At 38.1% G+C, this 18,429-nt stretch overlaps 1 protein-coding gene across 7 annotated transcripts in view; it reads right to left on the bottom strand.

Annotated features, from left to right (window-relative positions):
* TRPC1 (transient receptor potential cation channel subfamily C member 1) overlaps positions 1–18,429 on the bottom strand; it is a 59,070-nt gene that overhangs the window by 1,492 nt on the left and 39,149 nt on the right. For 4 of the 7 annotated variants that reach the window (XM_043875485.1, XM_043875484.1, XM_043875488.1 and 1 more), the window contains 5 exons: positions 16,692–16,831; positions 14,915–15,058; positions 6,534–6,745; positions 1,003–1,204; positions 510–704 (listed from right to left, as the gene is read on the bottom strand). In XM_043875485.1, coding sequence (XP_043731420.1) covers positions 510–704; positions 1,003–1,204; positions 6,534–6,745; positions 14,915–15,058; positions 16,692–16,831 — 893 coding nt within the window. The remainder of the gene's footprint in view (positions 1–509; positions 705–1,002; positions 1,205–6,533; positions 6,746–14,914; positions 15,059–16,691; positions 16,832–18,429) is intronic. The other 3 variants (XM_043875486.1, XM_043875487.1, XM_043875490.1) reach the window with 2 other exon arrangements.

Here is an 18,429-nt window from a genome sequence, read left to right as displayed (position 1 = left end):
TAATTTTGTCATGGCCCACAAAATCTAAAATATTATCTGCTCTTTTACAGAAAAGGTTTGCCAACTCCTGGTTTATAGCAACATGGATTGAATTATCCATATATTAAACAACTTTCAAAAAGAATGAAAAAAATATGAGTTCACTCTGGGAGTCACTCTTTATTTATGCTGACAGGCTAGATTTCTTGAATATTTTCCTTGTTCTAAAACTGTGAGATGAGAATTCATGAAAAAAAATCACACCTCTCTTGCATTTTCAGTAAATATTTATTGAATCTGTACTTTATGATAGGTTCTATGCCATGCTTTAGGGATACAGGAATGAAAAAGACAGGCTTAACCCTTGTTTTCTTAAGCTGTTTCGCTAATTGCTTTATGACTACAACATGTTAGTATAAAACAACATAAATCTTAGCCCTTAGGACTCTGTATATTTATGCTTTAGGAAACATCTGAAATTAGGAATTATTAAAATTATCACGTTGCAGTTCAAACATTTAACTTCTTACCTTCAAGCTGTTCTGCCGTTTAACTTTGCCTTTTGATGTATGAGAGCAAATCCACTTACTCAGGCTACTAATCATATAGCAGATAGTCTTTGGCGAAGGAATGATGTTGAAAGGTGGGGGTAATGTACATTTGTCATCAAAGTAGCTAAGCCACAGTTTTGCTCGAGCAAACTTCCATTCTTTGTCTTCATGATTCTGTAAGAGGCAAATGAAAAACTAACACAGGATATGATTAGGCATGCATACACGCGTACACACATGGTGGGACTGGTAAGGACTGTTCAAAACTGTTCAAATGTGTCCACACCTTGGAGGTAAAAATTTTGTCAAGACATGCAATTAATATACATTATTTACATTTTTAAAAGGTTTACATTTAATTATTAAAAGATACTAATTCTTAATTCTTTTAAATCTTTGGTTGTCTTACCTACTATATACATTTGGTATGACCTGAAGAGAATATAAAAATTTTAAAAGAATGACTACTTACTGCTATCAACTGAAAACTTTTATGAAGCATTGCCACCAGCAGCTTGGTAAGGACTATCACAACCACAACATTGTATGTCCCAACAATAACAGCTCCGACGAAGGACTGTAATTCTTCTCCATAGCTAAATCTTGTGACAAAGATTGCCACATGTGCTAAGGAGAAAATATACCAGAACAAAGCAAAGCAAGTGCCGATGAACCTGTGAAGACAATTATATTTCTATTTGAAAGGAATTTTAAGCAGCTATTTAGCAAAAATAAAGAATTATTAATACAACATTACATAAAGAATAGATATTTTGTAAAATAACTAAGGATGGACCCAGCATCACAGATATGCCTTACTGTAAACAAAGAAACAAACTCAAAAGGAAGACAAACCATTTCTGTTTAATCTCTTACTACTATTCTGTCTTTTTGCAACACAGCAGCCTATGATCCTGTTAATACTTAACAGGATTTTGCCACTTCTTTGTTCAAAAACTTCAAATGGCTCTCAAGTTCCTATGCCCAAAGTCCATACAAGAGCTAACAAGGTCCTACAAGACCCTATTACCTTTCTTTTTACCCCTTCCTTTTTTTCTTTGAAGTATAGTTGATTAACCCCACCTCCCTCTCCCCTCTGGTAACCACAGGTTTGTTTTCTATGTCTGTGAATCTCTATCCCGTTCAGCATATGCATTCATTTGTAGTATGTTTTAGATGCCATATTATATAGTATTTGTCTCTGATTTATTTCACTAAACATAGTATTATCCAGGTCCATACACATTGTTACAAATGGCAGAATTTCATTTTTATGGTCGAGTAACACTCCAGTGTGTGTGTGTTTTTCTTAATCCATTCATCTATTGATGGGTCCTTTACCATAGGGCTCATATACATTGGCCTATACCTACTTGTTTTAAACTGATAGTCATTTAAGTTCAAACACATTCTAAAAGATCTACACTTTTTTTACCCACTCATCCACATGGTTTTTGATGTCATATTTTACATCTTCATGATTATCTCTCAACTGTTTACTATATTTATAGTTGCTTTTATATGTTTTTTTCTTTTAATCTATGTATTAGCTTTTGAAAGTGATCTTCAATCCTTACTCTGTATCTGCCTTTCCTAGTGTGATTTTCCCTTTCCTATAGATTCTTATTGCCTTTCCATTTAGAGAAGACCCTTCAACATTTCTTCTAGGGTAGGTTTCATATTGATGAATTCTTTTAGTTTTTGATGGTTTGTTATCTCTTCTCTTATTCTAAATGATGATCTTGCTGGGTAGAGAATCCTAAGGTACAGGTTTTTCCCTCTCAGCACTGAATGAATCATGACTGTCCCTATCATCTGCAAAGTTTCTGCAGAGAAATCAGCTGATAAGCTTACGCAATTCCCTTGTATAGGACTATATTTCTCTTGATGCCTTTGGAATTCTAACTTTTGCCACGTTACTTATGATATGATATGTCTTGATGTGGGTCTGTTTGGTTTCCTTTCTTGGGACCCTCTTTGCTTCCTGTACCTGGATATCCATTTCCTTCTTCAAGTTTTGGAAAGTTTCAGGCATAATGTCTTCAAATACATTTTCAATCCCCTTCTCGCTCTCTGTCTCCTTCTAGAACTATTATGCAAATGCTTGTTTGCTTAATATTATCCTAGAAATCTAGTGGACTGCTTTAGCTTTTTCTCACTTTGTCTCCCTTTCTGCTGTTCTGATTGGGTAATTTCCATTATTCCACCTTCTAGACCACTTATGTATTCTTCTGTGTCACGCAGTCTGCTAATCAGTGTTTTTTTACTTCAGATATTGAATTGTCTATTTTTAATATTTATTTATTTTTAATTGATTGATGATGTTTTACAATATTGGCTTGATTTCTGCCACACATAAACATGAATTAACCATAGATGTACATACTGAATTGCCTATTTTTGTTCTGAGTCTTTTTTTATATTTTCTAGTTCCTTGCTAAAATGATCTTTGTTTAGATATGTTCTCTTGATGTAAACTAATTAGCATTTTTATTACCAATGATTTGAATTTATCTGGTTAATTTATTTGGTTAATTATCTGGTTAATTATTTGTTTCATTATTTTTTCAAGGTTTTTCTCTTACTTTCTCAAGTGAGAGTAGTTCCTCTGCCTTTTCTCTGCCTCTATGAATTTAGATGAAACAGTTGCCTACTCTGATCTTGAAGAGGTGTTCTTATGGGTGTCCCCATAGGATTTGGTGGGATGGCTGGATTTGATGCAAACACCAACCTCTCCTCAGGATGTGCTGGCAGCTCTCACCTTGGTGGGGGGAGTGGCTGGAAATGGAAGGTCTAGAGCCCATGCAGGGTGTGAGAAGGGACATCCTCTCTGCTCAGTGGCCATCACCACCCTGTGGTCAGGGGTGGGATCTACTCCAAGCTGCTGGAGTAGAAGCCCTGAGAGTCAGTCTGGAGCTGGATCTGTTCCTTTTAAGTGTGTGTGTTTTTCTTCTCCCCACACCAGGATCTTTGCCCCAAAAGAAGGGAGTGCTGCTGTTGGTGGGAATGCAAACTAGTACAGCTGCTATGGAGAACAGTGTGGAGATTCCTTAAAAAATTGGAAATAGAACTGCCATATGACCCAGCAATCCCACTTCTGGGCATACACACCGAGGAAACCAGATCTGAAAGAGACACATGCACTCCAATGTTCATCGCAGCACTGTTTATAATAGCCAGGACATGGAAGCAACCTAGATGCCCATCAGCAGACGAATGGATAAGGAAGCTACGGTACATATACACAATGGAATATTACTCAGCCGTTAAAAAGAATTCATTTGAATCAGTTCTAATGAGATGAACGAAACTGGAGCCCATTATACAGAGTGAAGTAAGCCAGAAAGATAAACACCCATACAGTATACTAACACATATATATGGAATTTAGAAAGATGGTAATGATAACCCTATATGCAAAACAGAAAAAGAGACACAGATGTACAGAACAGAATTTTGGACTCTGTGGGAGAAAGCGAGGGTGGGATGTTCTGAGAGAATAGCACTGAAACAAGTATACTATCAAGGGTGACACAGATCACCAGCCCAGGCTGGATTCATGAGACAAGTGCTCAGGGCTGGTGCACTGGGAAGACCCAGAGGGATGGGATGGGGAGGGAGGGGGGAGGGGGGATCAGGATGGGGAACACATGTAACTCCATGGCTGATTCATGTCAATGTATGGCAAAAACCACTACAGTATTGTAAAGTAATTAGCCTCCAACTAATAAAAATAAATGAAAAAAAAAAAAGAAGGGGCGTGCTGAAGCAAGTGGGGCTCGTGTACTTACAGAGTCCCATGCGCTACCTGCGTTAAGTGTCCACGGCTCCACTCAGATGCGGCCCGTGGTTGTGTTTCTTCCCTGGTCATGGCCACTGAGTGCTGCACTGTGGTGTGAACGAGTGGGGCCAGAGCATTCACGCAGATTGGATTTGGGCACACAGCAAGGTGGTCACAGGAAACCCAGCAGCTATGCTGCTGTCAGAACTATGGACTGCTTCCAGGGTGCCCCTGGAGTAAGCTCCAACAAGAGCGACTGCCTCCTCCCCTGGGCTACACTGAGTTGCCTCTGTGTCTCAAGATTGAGTCTCTTCCCAGGTCCTGATGCCCTAGATCCAGGGACATGCTGTGACGTAGAATGAGCAGGGCCAGGGTATTTGCTCAGTTCAGGCTGGGGAGAGCAGTGAGTGGTCACAGGAAACCTGGCAGCCACTAGGGCAGACCTCCCTCTGCCCTAGCCAGGGGCAAGCCAGCACCTGCACTCCTCATGAGTTGGAGTCCAGGCTCCTCCAGTCTTCCTATGTGTCCCAGGGATTCTCCAACCAACCAGCTAAGGCAGCTAGTCTCCCATGCATAGAACCCAGACTAGGAGAGTCTGTGGCTTGACCCACTCACTCCTCAGGGTGAGTGTCCACCTGTGTAATCTCCCTTTCCCTTTGAATCCCCCCATAGGGGTACGGGTCCTGATCACTCACTTTCTTCTCATCCTACCTGATTACGTGTGTACCTTTCTTACAGCCTTGGTTGTACTGGAGTCCTTCTGTCTATTTCTAGCTGACTTTCACTGAGAGTTATTCCACACGTAGATGCATTTTTGATACATTTGTAGAGGGAGGTGAGCTCCATGTCCTCTTATTCTGCCATCTTGATGTGCCTTATTCCCTATTAGTCACTCAGTCATGAGTTTTGACCCCATGGACTATAGCCCGCCAGGCTCCTCTGCCCATGGGATTCTCCGGGCAAGAATACTGGAGTGGGTTGCCATTCCCTTCTCCAGGGGATCTTCCCGACCCAAGGACTGAACCCAGGTCTCCTCCACTGCAGGAAGATTCTCTACTGTCTGAGCTACGAGGGAAGCCCAATTCCCCATTACCTTCCTGATTTAACCTACAGCTCTTCCTCTGATTCACTACGTACCATCTAGGCTGGCCTCCTGGCTTCTCCTTGAGCATGCTAGTTACACCCTCATCTCAGGGCATTTGCCTTTGCCATTCCCTTATCTGCCAGCTCTCTCCCTCCAGATTCTTCTTCATGGCTTGATCCTTCACCAGCTTTATAGCTTTACTTGAACGCCATCTTTTGTGAGGGCTTCCTTAACATCCTATCTAACTAAAGCTACACACCCTTTTACACAAAAATCCTCCTTGGCTCAAGCTTTCCTTGGGCTACTGGTCCTTATCAATATTGTATAATATCAGTTCAGTTCATGTCCGACTCTTTGCGACCCCATGAACTGAGCACACCAGGCTTCCCTGTCCACTATTTTCCTGAGTTTGCTCAAACTCATGTCCATTGAGTCGGTAATGCTACCTAAACATCTCATCTTCTGCTTCCTCCTTCTCCTTTTGCCTTCAATCTTTCCTGATCTTTATTCCAATGAGTCAGCTTTTCCCATCAGGTGGCCAAAATATTGGAGCTTCTGCTTCAGCATCAGTCCTTCCAGTAAATATTCAGGACTGATTTCCTTTAGGATGGACTGATTGGATCTCCTTGCAGTCCAAGGGACTCTCAAGAGTCTTCTCCAACACCACAGTTCAAAAATCAATTTTTCAGCATTCAGCTTTCTTTAGTCCAACTCTCATATCCATATGTGACTACTGGAAAAACCATAGCTTTGACTAGATAGACCTCTGTCAGCAAAGTAATGTCTCTACTTTTTAATATGCTATCTAGGTTTGTCATAGCTTTTCTTCCAAGGAGTAAGTGTCTTTTAATTTCATGTCTTATTCTTAATTTTACTGCCTGTATCACCTCACCAGGAAATAAACTCCATGAGAGTAGTTTTTGCTCACTGATACTTCATTTACTTAGCACTTAGAACAGTGTCTGGCATATTGAAGGTGTTTGTTGTTGATGATTATCAAATGATTCATGACAAGTAAGTATTTCTTATTCAAAAGGCATATCTTAAAGAAAATATGCAGTTCTAGTTCTATAGGTATGAATTCACACATAACAGGGCAGAAAGAAATATGTTTACTAAAAATTTAAAAGACACTCACGAATGGAAGGTATCATTGCTTTGCTGTTCACAGAATATGCCTACACAGTCCTTCTGTTCTTTTGGAGTGTAGCCTTTATCATACAGTTGTGTCAGCCCAATTGTGAAAGAAAACAAAACAAGAAGAAACATTCCAAGAAATTTTCCAAAATCTTGTAACATCTGTCCCATTGAAATCTGTGGAAATATTACATAGGTGTTCATTAAAATCATCTGGAAAACAAAAATATGAAAAACTAAATGACCAGGCAAGAAAATATATGATCCACAAGGCTATTTTTCTTTTTCCCCTGTGAGATATTTCGGCACTTTTAAACATCAAAAATCCAGTTATCAAACAAAAAGCCATTCTGATCATGCCAGCACTGTGAGTGTTAGATGGTACATTCCTTGAATCTGGATCAAATCTGCAGAAGATACTGTTGCTATGAAGGTAGAGGAAGAGGCATGGAGATTTTGTCCAAGTTTGCAAGGGACAAAAGGAAAATTCCTTGCTAAAACCTAAAGGGAAATAAATGCTTACATTTATAGTTTCGTAAAGTTTACAGATACAAAACCATTATAACATTAAGTTTTCAAAATTTGTAACCAATTCTAAACCACTTCTTAAAGAACAGCATTTCTTCCTTGAGGACTGACCTAATCTCTGTTGCCAAGGTGATGAATTTTCATTTTAGGTCTATTAAGAAAAAAGTATAAGTGTTAAGTCAAATGAGAGGGTCTAATACTTGTATGTGAGTATCTTTTGTAATTTAGATATGTGTAGCACATCTTATTCAAGCCTAATTTCATTCTCCTTCAATACTCTTTCAAAATCTGGGGAATAGGTGCTTTTCATAAATTCCATACAAATTTGGAGACTAATTTAACATTACCTTTTGACCCTGAAATTCTATGCCTAGGAATTTAGCCCATAGGTAGTACACAAAGATGCATTACATACAAGGATTTCCACTGGAGAATTGTGGCAAAAATTAGAACATTCTAAAGCTGTTGTTACAAAGAATGGAGTTCGATGTGCTGACGTAGAAAGGTACCTAGAAAACATTTAAGTCAAAAAAGCAAGGTACACAATAGTGTTATAACAGCTATTTTTTAAAGAATAGATCAAATATATTTTTTCATATAGATAAAGTTTGATATGCACAGGAAATTCCTGAAAGTTTACACAAGAAACCATTAACAGTGCCTACCTATAGGACTAGGGGTGTGGAAGGCAGACTTTCTCACTTTATACTCCTTTGAATCTTCTTTGCTACATGAATTTTTTAAGATACAAAAGTTAGTGTTTAGAAATAATCCTTCCTCAAATGCAACCAGGTCAAATTTATATAGTTAATCCAACTTCAAATAAAATTCTGGACTGCTTCAAGCCTGCCAACGTAACATATGCCAGTTGCCAATGTTACAAACAGGAAGAGCAGGCAAGTGGCCAAGACCCTCCAGCCCACTAAAGTAAGCCAGCTAATTAAGTAGAAGAGGTGCTAAAATTTTAAGGCACAGCACAAGCTAGTATTTCAGGCAACTTGGAGTGGATAGGTCCACCAGGCCTGATGTCTGTGCATTTGATCGCATGTGGTAGTTTTCAAAATCTCATGCTTCCCTCACTTGGCCCTCTTGCAAAATTCTGATGGAAGAAACAGAGAGCTTTTAGAATTGGAAAGCTCAAACTGTGTGAGAAAGAGAAGAAATCCATTTCTCTCTTCATCAAGGACAGCTTTATTATCTCATTTTGGAAAGAAATCATTTATTCAGATTATAAGTGCTTAGAATAAAGCCATGTCATGTTAATAGAGAACCTAATAATGTATGATGGTTAAGAATACAATAACTGCTTTAGATAACGATAGAAAAGACTAAATTTAAAGAAAAGTTAGACACTACAAGCTTAAAGGTAATTTCAAAAATTCAGTCCGAGAGTAAAATTCTTCATTTAATATCACTAAGTTTTAAAGACAAGTATAATTCAATTTCATCAAGATGAGCAATATTTGATAAGATCAAGTATCAAGATGAGCAATAATTGATAAGAACACCACAAACTTCATGACTTGTTTTTTAAGAACATGACATTAATTCTTGTATAAGATGGAAGAACAAAAATTAGCTACAGTGGGTATCACTAACGTGGACATTAGCTTGAAGAGCACATTTATGAAACATTCATGTGAAAGGCAAACGTGGAAAGTAATTTTAGTCTAATTTTAGTCTGAGAAATATTACAAGGCTTATTTGTAAAAATAACAATCATGCTTTCTTAAATATTTACTTATTTAAAACTACTTAGCAGTTTTACTTGAGAAATGTGAACAGAAAGAAGTAAAAAAGATAGTAATTTAAAAATTAATATTGAAATTTATACAATAGTATACACAGAGAAAAATATTTTCCTGGTAATCAGAAAAATGGAAATTAAAGAAAACTACTACAATAACAGAACGAAGAAGAATACTAAAGCTATGAAAGTGATGAGCATATTGTTTTTTTGTGTGACTGAAAATTAACACATCCTTTTATATAGAAACACTGAGGCATCATGAGAATCCTATCTTTTAGTATGTTAATACTACTTAAAATGTATTATCAAGGAGCCCACCAGGCTCTTCTGTGCATGGAATTCTCCAGGCAAGAACACTGCAGTGGGTTGCCATTTCCTTCTCCTGGGGATCTTCCCAACCCAGGGACTGAACCTGGGTCTTATGCATTGCAGGCAGATTCTTTACCATCTGAGCCACCAGGGAAGCCCAAGACATCCTTATGTGTGCTCTGTCACTCAGTCATGTCCGACTCTTTGTGACCCCATGGACTGCAGCCCGCCAGGGTCCTCTGTCCATGGGGTTTTCCAGGCAGAATACTGGAATGGGATGTCATGTCCTACTCCAGGGGAATCTTCCCGACCCAGGGATCGAACCCAGTCTCTTGTGTCTCCTGCATTGGCAGGCGGGTTCTTTACCACTGAGCCACCTAGGAAGCCAAGATATCCTCATGAAATAATTTAACATAAGAAAAAGCCTCATATACAGAACACTATGTAGAATAGCAGAAATATGCTAAACGCCTGATAGAAGAAAGAGTTGATATCATTAGGGTGCATATCAAGTGTTAAATTTAAAAAGTTGTTGACAAGAGTTACAAAAATAACTTCTAGTCATTCTTCTTCCAAATCTTTCTTGAGAAAAACCTGTAATTATTTGTAGAAAAGTTCTATCTAATCAAGCTATTCATGCGCAAAACGTCCTTTATATCTGTCAAAACAATCAAAGTGGACTAGTTTCTCACACCATATCCAAAGACCTAAAGCCATAAAACTCCTACAAGAAAACACAAGCAGTATGCTGTCTGTCACTGGTCTTAGCAGTACGTCTTTGGATATGTCCAAGGGAAAGGGGGGCAAAAACAAAAATAAATGGGACCTACTGAAACTTAAAAGCTTTTGCACAGCAGGGGAAACCATCAACAAAATTAACAGCCAGTACACTGAATGGGAGAAGATATTTGGTAACAATGTATCTGATAAGGTATTAATATACAAAATATACAGAGAAATCACAACTCAAGCTTCCTGACTCTTTCTAAGCACCCCCTCAGTCATGCTCCCAAGTCCTTTGTATGTCATCTCTGTATTTTTCACTTTATACCAATATTTATTGTTTGTCTCTTCTAGCAGTCAATCACTGCTGAATCAGGATCATTTTATATATCCCATACAGGATAATTCTATGACCTTGATTTGCCTGGTATAGTCCCAGTTCAGAGCTGTCATCCCAACTTAGTAACGAAAAACATCTTTTCATTCTCCAAAGTGTCTCTATAAGAATAATAAATTATGGTCATTCTAACTAAGGGAGAGAACTAGACTCCTACTATATAATCAGTTACAATAAAAGTCTGTTAGCTTCTAAATCTACAAAAATTTGAAAGGACAAAATGTTAGTAAATGGAGACAAATTTAACAGACAACTGCAGGAATCACATAAAAACATTATCTGATATAGCCGGTTATGCATGTAAAGAAAAAAAGTTACACTTTAGCTAAAGTAGTTAACTTATTGTCAATTTTCCTCACAACTGGGTCAATCTATTTTAATTGAGTTCCTGGCTTATGATTAACAAAACAGAAAAAAAATGTTTTATAAATCTTCTGCACAAAATGATTTAGACTTCTCTCTCACTAATATGTTATACAAGTCTGTCATGTTAATAAGACTAGTCTGGAAAACAGATGTCTTTATTGGAGAAGTTTTTTAAGTAAACACCTGAAGACAGGACTCCACAGATTCCTATTTGATTTCTATTTTTCATCCTCTTTCTGACTAACCAGACCCTAGTTTCTTGGGGGGCAATATGTTCAATTAAGGGCTTCCCAGGTGGCACTAGTTGTAAAGAACCCACCTGCCAAAGCAGGAGACATTAAGAAACACAGGTTTGATCCCTGGGTCAGGAAGATCCCTTGGAGGAGGGCAACCCACTCGAGTGTTCTTGCTTGGAAAAACCTATAGACAGAGGAGCCTGGTGGGCTACAGTCCACAGGGTTGCAAAGAGTCAGTCACAACAGAAGCAACTGAGCACAGCATGGCATGGCACAGCATGCTCAATTAAAAAAGTACTCGTCTCTTCAGAGACACAAATAGCCATGTGACCCAATTCTGGCCAATGAGCTACAAGTCAAAGTACTTGGTAGGCCTCGAGGAAAAACAACTGTCCTCTTGTTTCAAAAAAGAAAGACAGCAAGTTCATGCTTTCCGCCTTTCCCCTTTTTCCTGCTGAATGCAGACTTGATATAATGACTTGGGGCAGGGAACCTGCAACCTTAAGAAGCAGTCATACTCCAAACAAGTTTATACACTTGCAAAACTCATCAAACTATCCAGTTAGGATGGGTGCATTTTACTGTATGGAAAATGATACCTAAATAAGGATAATTAGATAATTTTTATTATGTATTTTTTGGCCACACCCCACAACATGGGGGATCTAGCTCCTTGACCAGGGATCATACCCATGCCCCCTGCATCAGGAACAGGGTGTCTTAACCACTGGACCACCAGGGAAGTCCTGAGATAATTTTTTAAAAATCATTTGCTGGACTAGATCATAACCTTTTAACATATATTATGATTAACTTATAGACCTTTAAAAAAAAATAGGAACAAAATAAATATTTGTTAGCTTGACTTTAATTATTTGTTAGTTCTGTGGCTATTTGAACAATATAAAGTACTCTCCTGGAGGAGGAAAAATAAACACCACAGTTGAAAAGACAAATAGCCACTTATGCAGTATTTGTACACACATCTGCAGTTCTTTTGGGAAGAGACTGAGTCAGGAAAACCTGACTCAACTGTTCTCAGAAAAAGAAACAAACAATTTACCAAGAAATAATAATATACTTTCTCCTACTTAACCCTTTGTAAAAATCTATAAAGCAATTTCCAGTATAGAAACCTAGCAATAACACCAGTTTTTAGCTAAGAAACAAACAAAACAATGTGCATGTAAAAATACTGCTGACTCTTGGTTAAAAACATTTATAGAAGATACTAGTGGCAAAATTAAATCAAAATAACATTTAAATAACAGATAAACTAAACCAGTATTTCATAAATCATGTTTTGGAGGAAAAAAAAAAGACCTGAGCATATTTCATGAAAAATGGGTATGACGTTAAATAAATTTAGGTGATGATAGTTTGAACAAGGTTAAACAAGTTTCATTACTTCTTTCTCATAGGCTTTAATGTGATCATGTGTACTGTGAATTCCTGAAAGAGGTTATATGGAATGCAGTGTGTCCCAAACGTATTTCAGTCAGAGCATCTCACAGGACTTGGCTTGAAGGAGCCACATTTCAGGAAACACTGGAGGATGACAGCACAAGTCAAATCAAATCAAATTGGGTTTTTCCTGCATATTTTGTATTCATATCTCTGTTGGAGAAGGTAATTATGCATATTATTTAAAATATCTTCTTTAAAAATATAAAAAAGAATCTAAATTGTCGGTAAATTTTGACTTACTAAGAAAGACTGAATATTGCTCAGATATCCAGACTTATAAAATAACAGAGTATTAGGTAGAGCTGGTCACAAGCAGAGTTGACTCCACCTTTCAAGAACAACCAACTACTAAAATCTGTGGGGTTCAGTTCAGTCACTCAGCCGTGTCCAACTCTTTGCGACCCCATGAATCGCAGCACGCCAGGCCTCCCTGTCCATCACCAACTCCTGGAGTTTGCTCAAACTCACGCCCATCGAGTCGGTGATGCCATCCAGCCATCTCTGTCGTCCCCTTCTCCTCCTGCCCCCAATCCCTCCCAGCATCAGGGTCTTTTCCAATGAGTCAACTCTTCGCATGAGGTGGCCAAAGTATTGGAGTTTCAGCTTCAGCATCAGTCCTTCCAATGAACACCCAGGACTGATCTCCTTTAGGATGGACTGGTTGGATCTCCTTGCAGTCCAAGGGACTCTCAAGAGTCTTCTCCAACACCACAGTTCAAAAGCATCAATTTCTCGGCGCTCAGCTTTCTTCAGAGTCCAACTCTCACATCCATACATGACCACTGGAAAAACCATAGCCTTGACCAGACGGACCTTTGTTGGCAAAGTAATGTCTCTGCTTTTAAATATGCCATCTAGGTTGGTCATAACTTTGCTTCCAAGGAGTAAGTGTCTTTTCATTTCATGGCTGCAGTCACCATCTGCAGTGATTTTGGAGCCCAAAAAAATAAAGTCTGACACTGTTTCCACTGTCTCCCCATCTATTTCCCATGAGGTGATGGGACCAGATGCCATGATCTCAGTTTTCTGAATGTTGAGCTTTAAGCCAACTTTTTCCACTCTCCTCTTTCACTTTCATCAAGAGGCTTTTCAGTTCCTCTTTACTCTCTGCCATAAGGGTGATGTCATCTGCATATCTGAGGTTACTGATACTTCTCTCAGCAATCTTGATTCCAGCTTGTGCTTCTTCCAGCCCAGCGTTTCTCATGATGTACTCTGCATATAAGTGAAATAAGCAGGGTGACAATATACAGCCTTGATGGACTCCTTTTCCTATTTGGAACCAGTTGTTCCATGTCCAGTTCTAACTGTTGATTCCTGACCTGCATACAGGTTTCTCAAGAGGCAGGTCAGGTGGTCTGGTACTTCCAGCTCTTTCAGAATTTTCCATAGTTTATTGTGATCCACACAGTCGAAGGCTTTGGCGTAGTCAATAAAGCAGAAACAGATGTTTTTCTGGAACTCTCCTGCTTTTTCGATGATCCAGCGGATATTGGCAATTTGATCCCTGGTTCCTCTGCCTTTTCTAAAACCAGCTTGAACATCTGGAAGTTCTCAGTTCACGTATTGCTGAAGCCTGGCTTGGAGAATTTTGAGCATTACTTTACTAGCGTGTGAGATGAGTGCAATTGTGCGGTAGTCTGAGTCCTTTCTTTAGTGTAAAGAGACTCAGAATTTATCCCTGGACTCTCTCAAAAAAATAATCATATTACTTTGAATAAATAAAAGGTCAATTTCCTTAACTGTATAAGTACTATAAAGTGTAAAGCTAGACTACATAAACTGAAATTTTTAGCTCTAAATATGCATTTTCTGGGCTTCATTTATGGTCCAGTGGTTAAGAATCTGCCTGCCAATGCAGGGGACACGGGTTCAATCCCTGCTCCAAGAAGATCCCACATGCCGAGGAGCAACTAAGCCAGTTATTGAACACAATAACTGGGCCTGTGCTCTAGAGCCTGGGAGCCACAACTACCAAGCCTGTGAGACTGTATTAGAGACTGTGTTCCACAACCAGGGAAGCCACCACAATGAGAGGACCACGTATCTGCAGCTAGAGAGTAGGCCCTGCTTGCCATAATCACAGAAAGTCTGCCCCTAGCAACAAAGACCTAGCACAGCCTAAATAAATAAATCTTTAAAAAAAATTAAATAAGCCATTTTCTAACTTATTCTGTTTAATAGTTATTATGTAAGGAAGTATTTTATGAAATATAACTTATTTTCAAAACCATCATCAAGTATGAACTCTGTACAATATTTCCCTTATATTTATCACTTAAAACTTTAAATATGAAGTTCATCTTGGGAAAAAGCAAATTTTTATGTCCCTCTACTGTCTGAAGTATTTATTTCAAATACATCCATGTTCGTGGACTTGGGAAAGAGGGACAATGGACCACAACTTAATAAAACTGGATATCTGAAAGCAAAGGATTATCATTCAGCCAGAAACAAAGCAGATGAACACGCTGTTACTTTTTCAACTGTTAATTATTTTCAAAAGCAAAGTTTAGCTTTGACATCATGAGAAACAATATTCCAGTGGACAAGAAAAAGGTGTAGAAGCTTTAACAAATATTCTTTAAGAAACTGTAACTGCTTACCTGTAATGGACCCAAGATAGAGCTTGTGGTATACATAAAAAAGAGACGAAGATAACTCAGAACGTTGGCAAATGCAAAAAGTCCCTCTGCCACCAGTGTAGGGTGGAATGCATCCCAGTCCTTCCGATCCGCAAAATCATGAAACTAAGATTAGGAAGAAAAAGCCAAAGGTAAGTGGCTCTCTCAACTTAGGAAAATAAAAACAAATACTCTGACCGTTGAAAGAAAACCATTTTGTCTCTCCTTGTGTCAGAACTCCATTTATGTTTCATAAACTTCTCTTTTAATAGAAATAACATTGTTTTAAATAAATAGATGATTTCTACATATGTGGAGCAATACCAATTGTGTTTCATGAAGAAGTTTTCTCAGAAATTCTCATGCTTTAAAAAATGAAATAATCTTTTTAAAGACAGTCATTAAACTTTTCATGAATGAAATTTTTGCTAGTCTTTCTTAAATTCCACAATACAAGCTTGAAATTAATTAGCATTCACATTAAATTAAGCTAGCTACTTGACTCAAGATTCTACAATGCACCATAGAAGCTCTTCTCCCTTCTAAACAAGAAAAAAAAAAAGGGTGTATTATTATACCTAGACACAGAGTAACCACACTGCCTGGGACACTCCCAGATTACATACCAGTCTTCCTGGCATAATTATTAACTGTGCTTTCCTTCGTGTGTCTTGGTTTGAAATAATAAAATTATATGGATACCCTGCTTCTAGAGGGTAGTCTAAGAGACCAGTCTAAAAAAGGGACCAGTCTAAAAGAACCAATGACCATCAACCTCTCTATCCAACCATTTATCTATATGTGATCAACTTTTATTTTCTTAATAACCTCACAATTCTGGTCATTGAACATACCTAATAAACATGTTCTGTACTACTGATCAAATATAGGAATGGAGTTTTTAATAAAGTGGTATAAGAAAACCAGTTTGCTTTCTCTCTAGTCTGTAAATTAGCCAAAACTCAAAAAATATTATATAATAGTTCCTTGAATGTGACACTTCAGAATTCTAAACTCAGGTGTAAACAAAGATAGTCAACATAATCTCCGTTACCTTTCCTGGGCTTTAAATTAATCTTTATAAAAGTAACATTGTAAGACGTCTATAAGGTTGGATTTTTATCAAATTTTAAATATAAAACTATAGGCATCAGAAAATAATTAAATTTACATCACTTTTTAAGCTATGGGAGATAACCGTCATGATTTGGAATGTGTAAAACATTATGAGTTCCATTCAGATAAACTTTTCCCTGGTAAATATAACCAATTTAAATAACTTTGTGTTCTCATTATAAGTAATAGGTAAATGAACCTCGCTCAGATGTAAGGAACTGGCATTTGGTAGAAAGAAGATGCCTGGACAGACCTGGATTTAAATCCAGTCTTGGTTTCTTACTGTGTGGTCTTGGACAAGTTACTTATATTATCTCTGAGCTTCCTTTTCCTTATTTGCAAAATGGGGATAAGGACATCTGTCTCATAGAATCCCTGTGAGAATAAAATGAGATAAAGCATAGCAAGTGTCAACCAAGGTGCCTGGATATAATAGGTAGCCGACATTTAAAGGCAATTAACACCCTCGAAAGTATTAGAAGGAAGGAACAATGGGCACTATTTCCTTGCCAAAGATAGGCTTAAAATGAAAACACATCAGACAGATTTGGGCCAAAGTAACTCTGAGATCCATAGCTAAATATCTTGGGTTTTCCCTAAATAAACTTCACTTGTGCCTTCAATTGACATAGTTAATAGTCACCTTGTTGTGAGCAACCACTTTGAGGGCAAAGGTTGCCAAATAAAGTGAATTCATGACAAAACTGAGCTGATTACGAGATTCTTCTAAAAAGTCTTCCAACCCTTCATACCAGAGTCTTTTAATGTCTGACCATATCATTCCTAAAAAAAAGAAAAAAAATCAGATGATGCTCTTAATTCAATAATAAACTAAAAAAATACATTAAGATTCAAAGTATTAAATAAATAACATGTGTCATCTGTAACCTCATTCAGAAGAAAAAAATAACATTCAGTAAAAAGTTCTTAAAATTTGAAAGAGAAGGAATCTTAAGCTTCATCTGACAATATCTTTCCCAGAGAGGGAATAAATGATGTGAAACAAGCATAAGAAAACAAATAAGTCATTGTTAAATGTCCCCGCCCCAAAGGCTCCGTTCCTGATTATTTTCTTTATCTACACTCACCCCTACAGTGACCTCATCCAGTCTGGTCTAATGGCTTTAAATAGTATCTATGTGGTAGACTCTCAAATTTTTTAACGCAACCTGTATTTACACAATAATAAGTATCTCTAAACCCCTCTCCTAAACTTAACTTGCACAGGTACTTGGCTATCTCAAACTGGATGTCCTAACATGTCCGAACTGAACTCCTAATCTCTGCCCCCAAGCCCACAGCACTTGAAGACTTCTGTATCTCAGCTGATGGCAACTCCATCCTAGATGCTCACTCTAAATGTCTTTGCCTCACCCTTGACTGATATTCTCTTAAACCACACATTGAATGCAATAGTAAATCCGCTGGTTCTATTTTCAAAATATAGTTAGGATCTAAACTTTCTCACCACTACTTCAAATTCAAGCCGCTATCTTCTCTGACCTGAATGTCTGAAACAACCTACTTGGTCTCCCTGCTTCTATCCTGTTTTCCCTGAAATCTATTCTCAACACAGTGATCAGAACAGTCTTTTTAAAATGCCAAGTGTTATTTCTCTCATCAAAACCCTGTAGCAAGTCCCAGAGGAAAAAAAATTAACTGCAAGCTAGAACTCTTTCCCCATGGGAACAAAACCTCATGTTATCATCTATTAAAGTGGTTTCCTTGGAAACGTACTATGTTAAGGAAAGTATGGAAACTCAGCTGTGTTCAACATTGTTATAAAAACAATCACTGACTGGGAAACTGCATAAGTGGAATCATAGACCCCAAAAGTATACACAAACAGGACTATATAAAAACATGTTAAGAAACACAGGTTTCAGCTTCTCTGTGTGATGTTTCTTTAACTTGAAGTGTGCCTGTAGGGGGAACTACACTCTGAGGCTTTGTATGATATCCAGATTTATAAGAAATCCTGCAGTTTTCAGGCTTCTCTGGCTGGGGTAACCCACACCCATGAATATGGCCTCATTCCACACAACTGAGTGTGCCCCCTATGGGGCTGAGAAGAAGCCCCAGTCTTTTGTAAGAGCTGCCAATAGAGACATATTTGAAGCTGTCATGCTTTATTTCCTGCCTTATATCCTTCTACAGAGCTAAGGAAATCTGGCACCAGGTTTCTGCCTTTGGTGTCTGGCAAGTGTGAATGTTAAGAGCCTAACGCCACTGCTGCTGACCGTGCATAGCACGCACTGCACACTGCACCTTCCCTTACATCTCCTTTTATTCAGAGTCAAAGTCAAATTTTTTACAACGGTCTCTGAGGCCCTACATTACTTCTCTTGGATCTCCTCTCCTCTGAATCTTTCCTTCCACTA

The sequence above is a fragment of the Cervus elaphus genome, chromosome 19 (genome assembly GCF_910594005.1).
Source record: "Cervus elaphus chromosome 19, mCerEla1.1, whole genome shotgun sequence".
NCBI lineage: Eukaryota > Metazoa > Chordata > Mammalia > Artiodactyla > Cervidae > Cervus > Cervus elaphus.
This window is presented reverse-complemented; position numbering and strand designations above follow the sequence as displayed.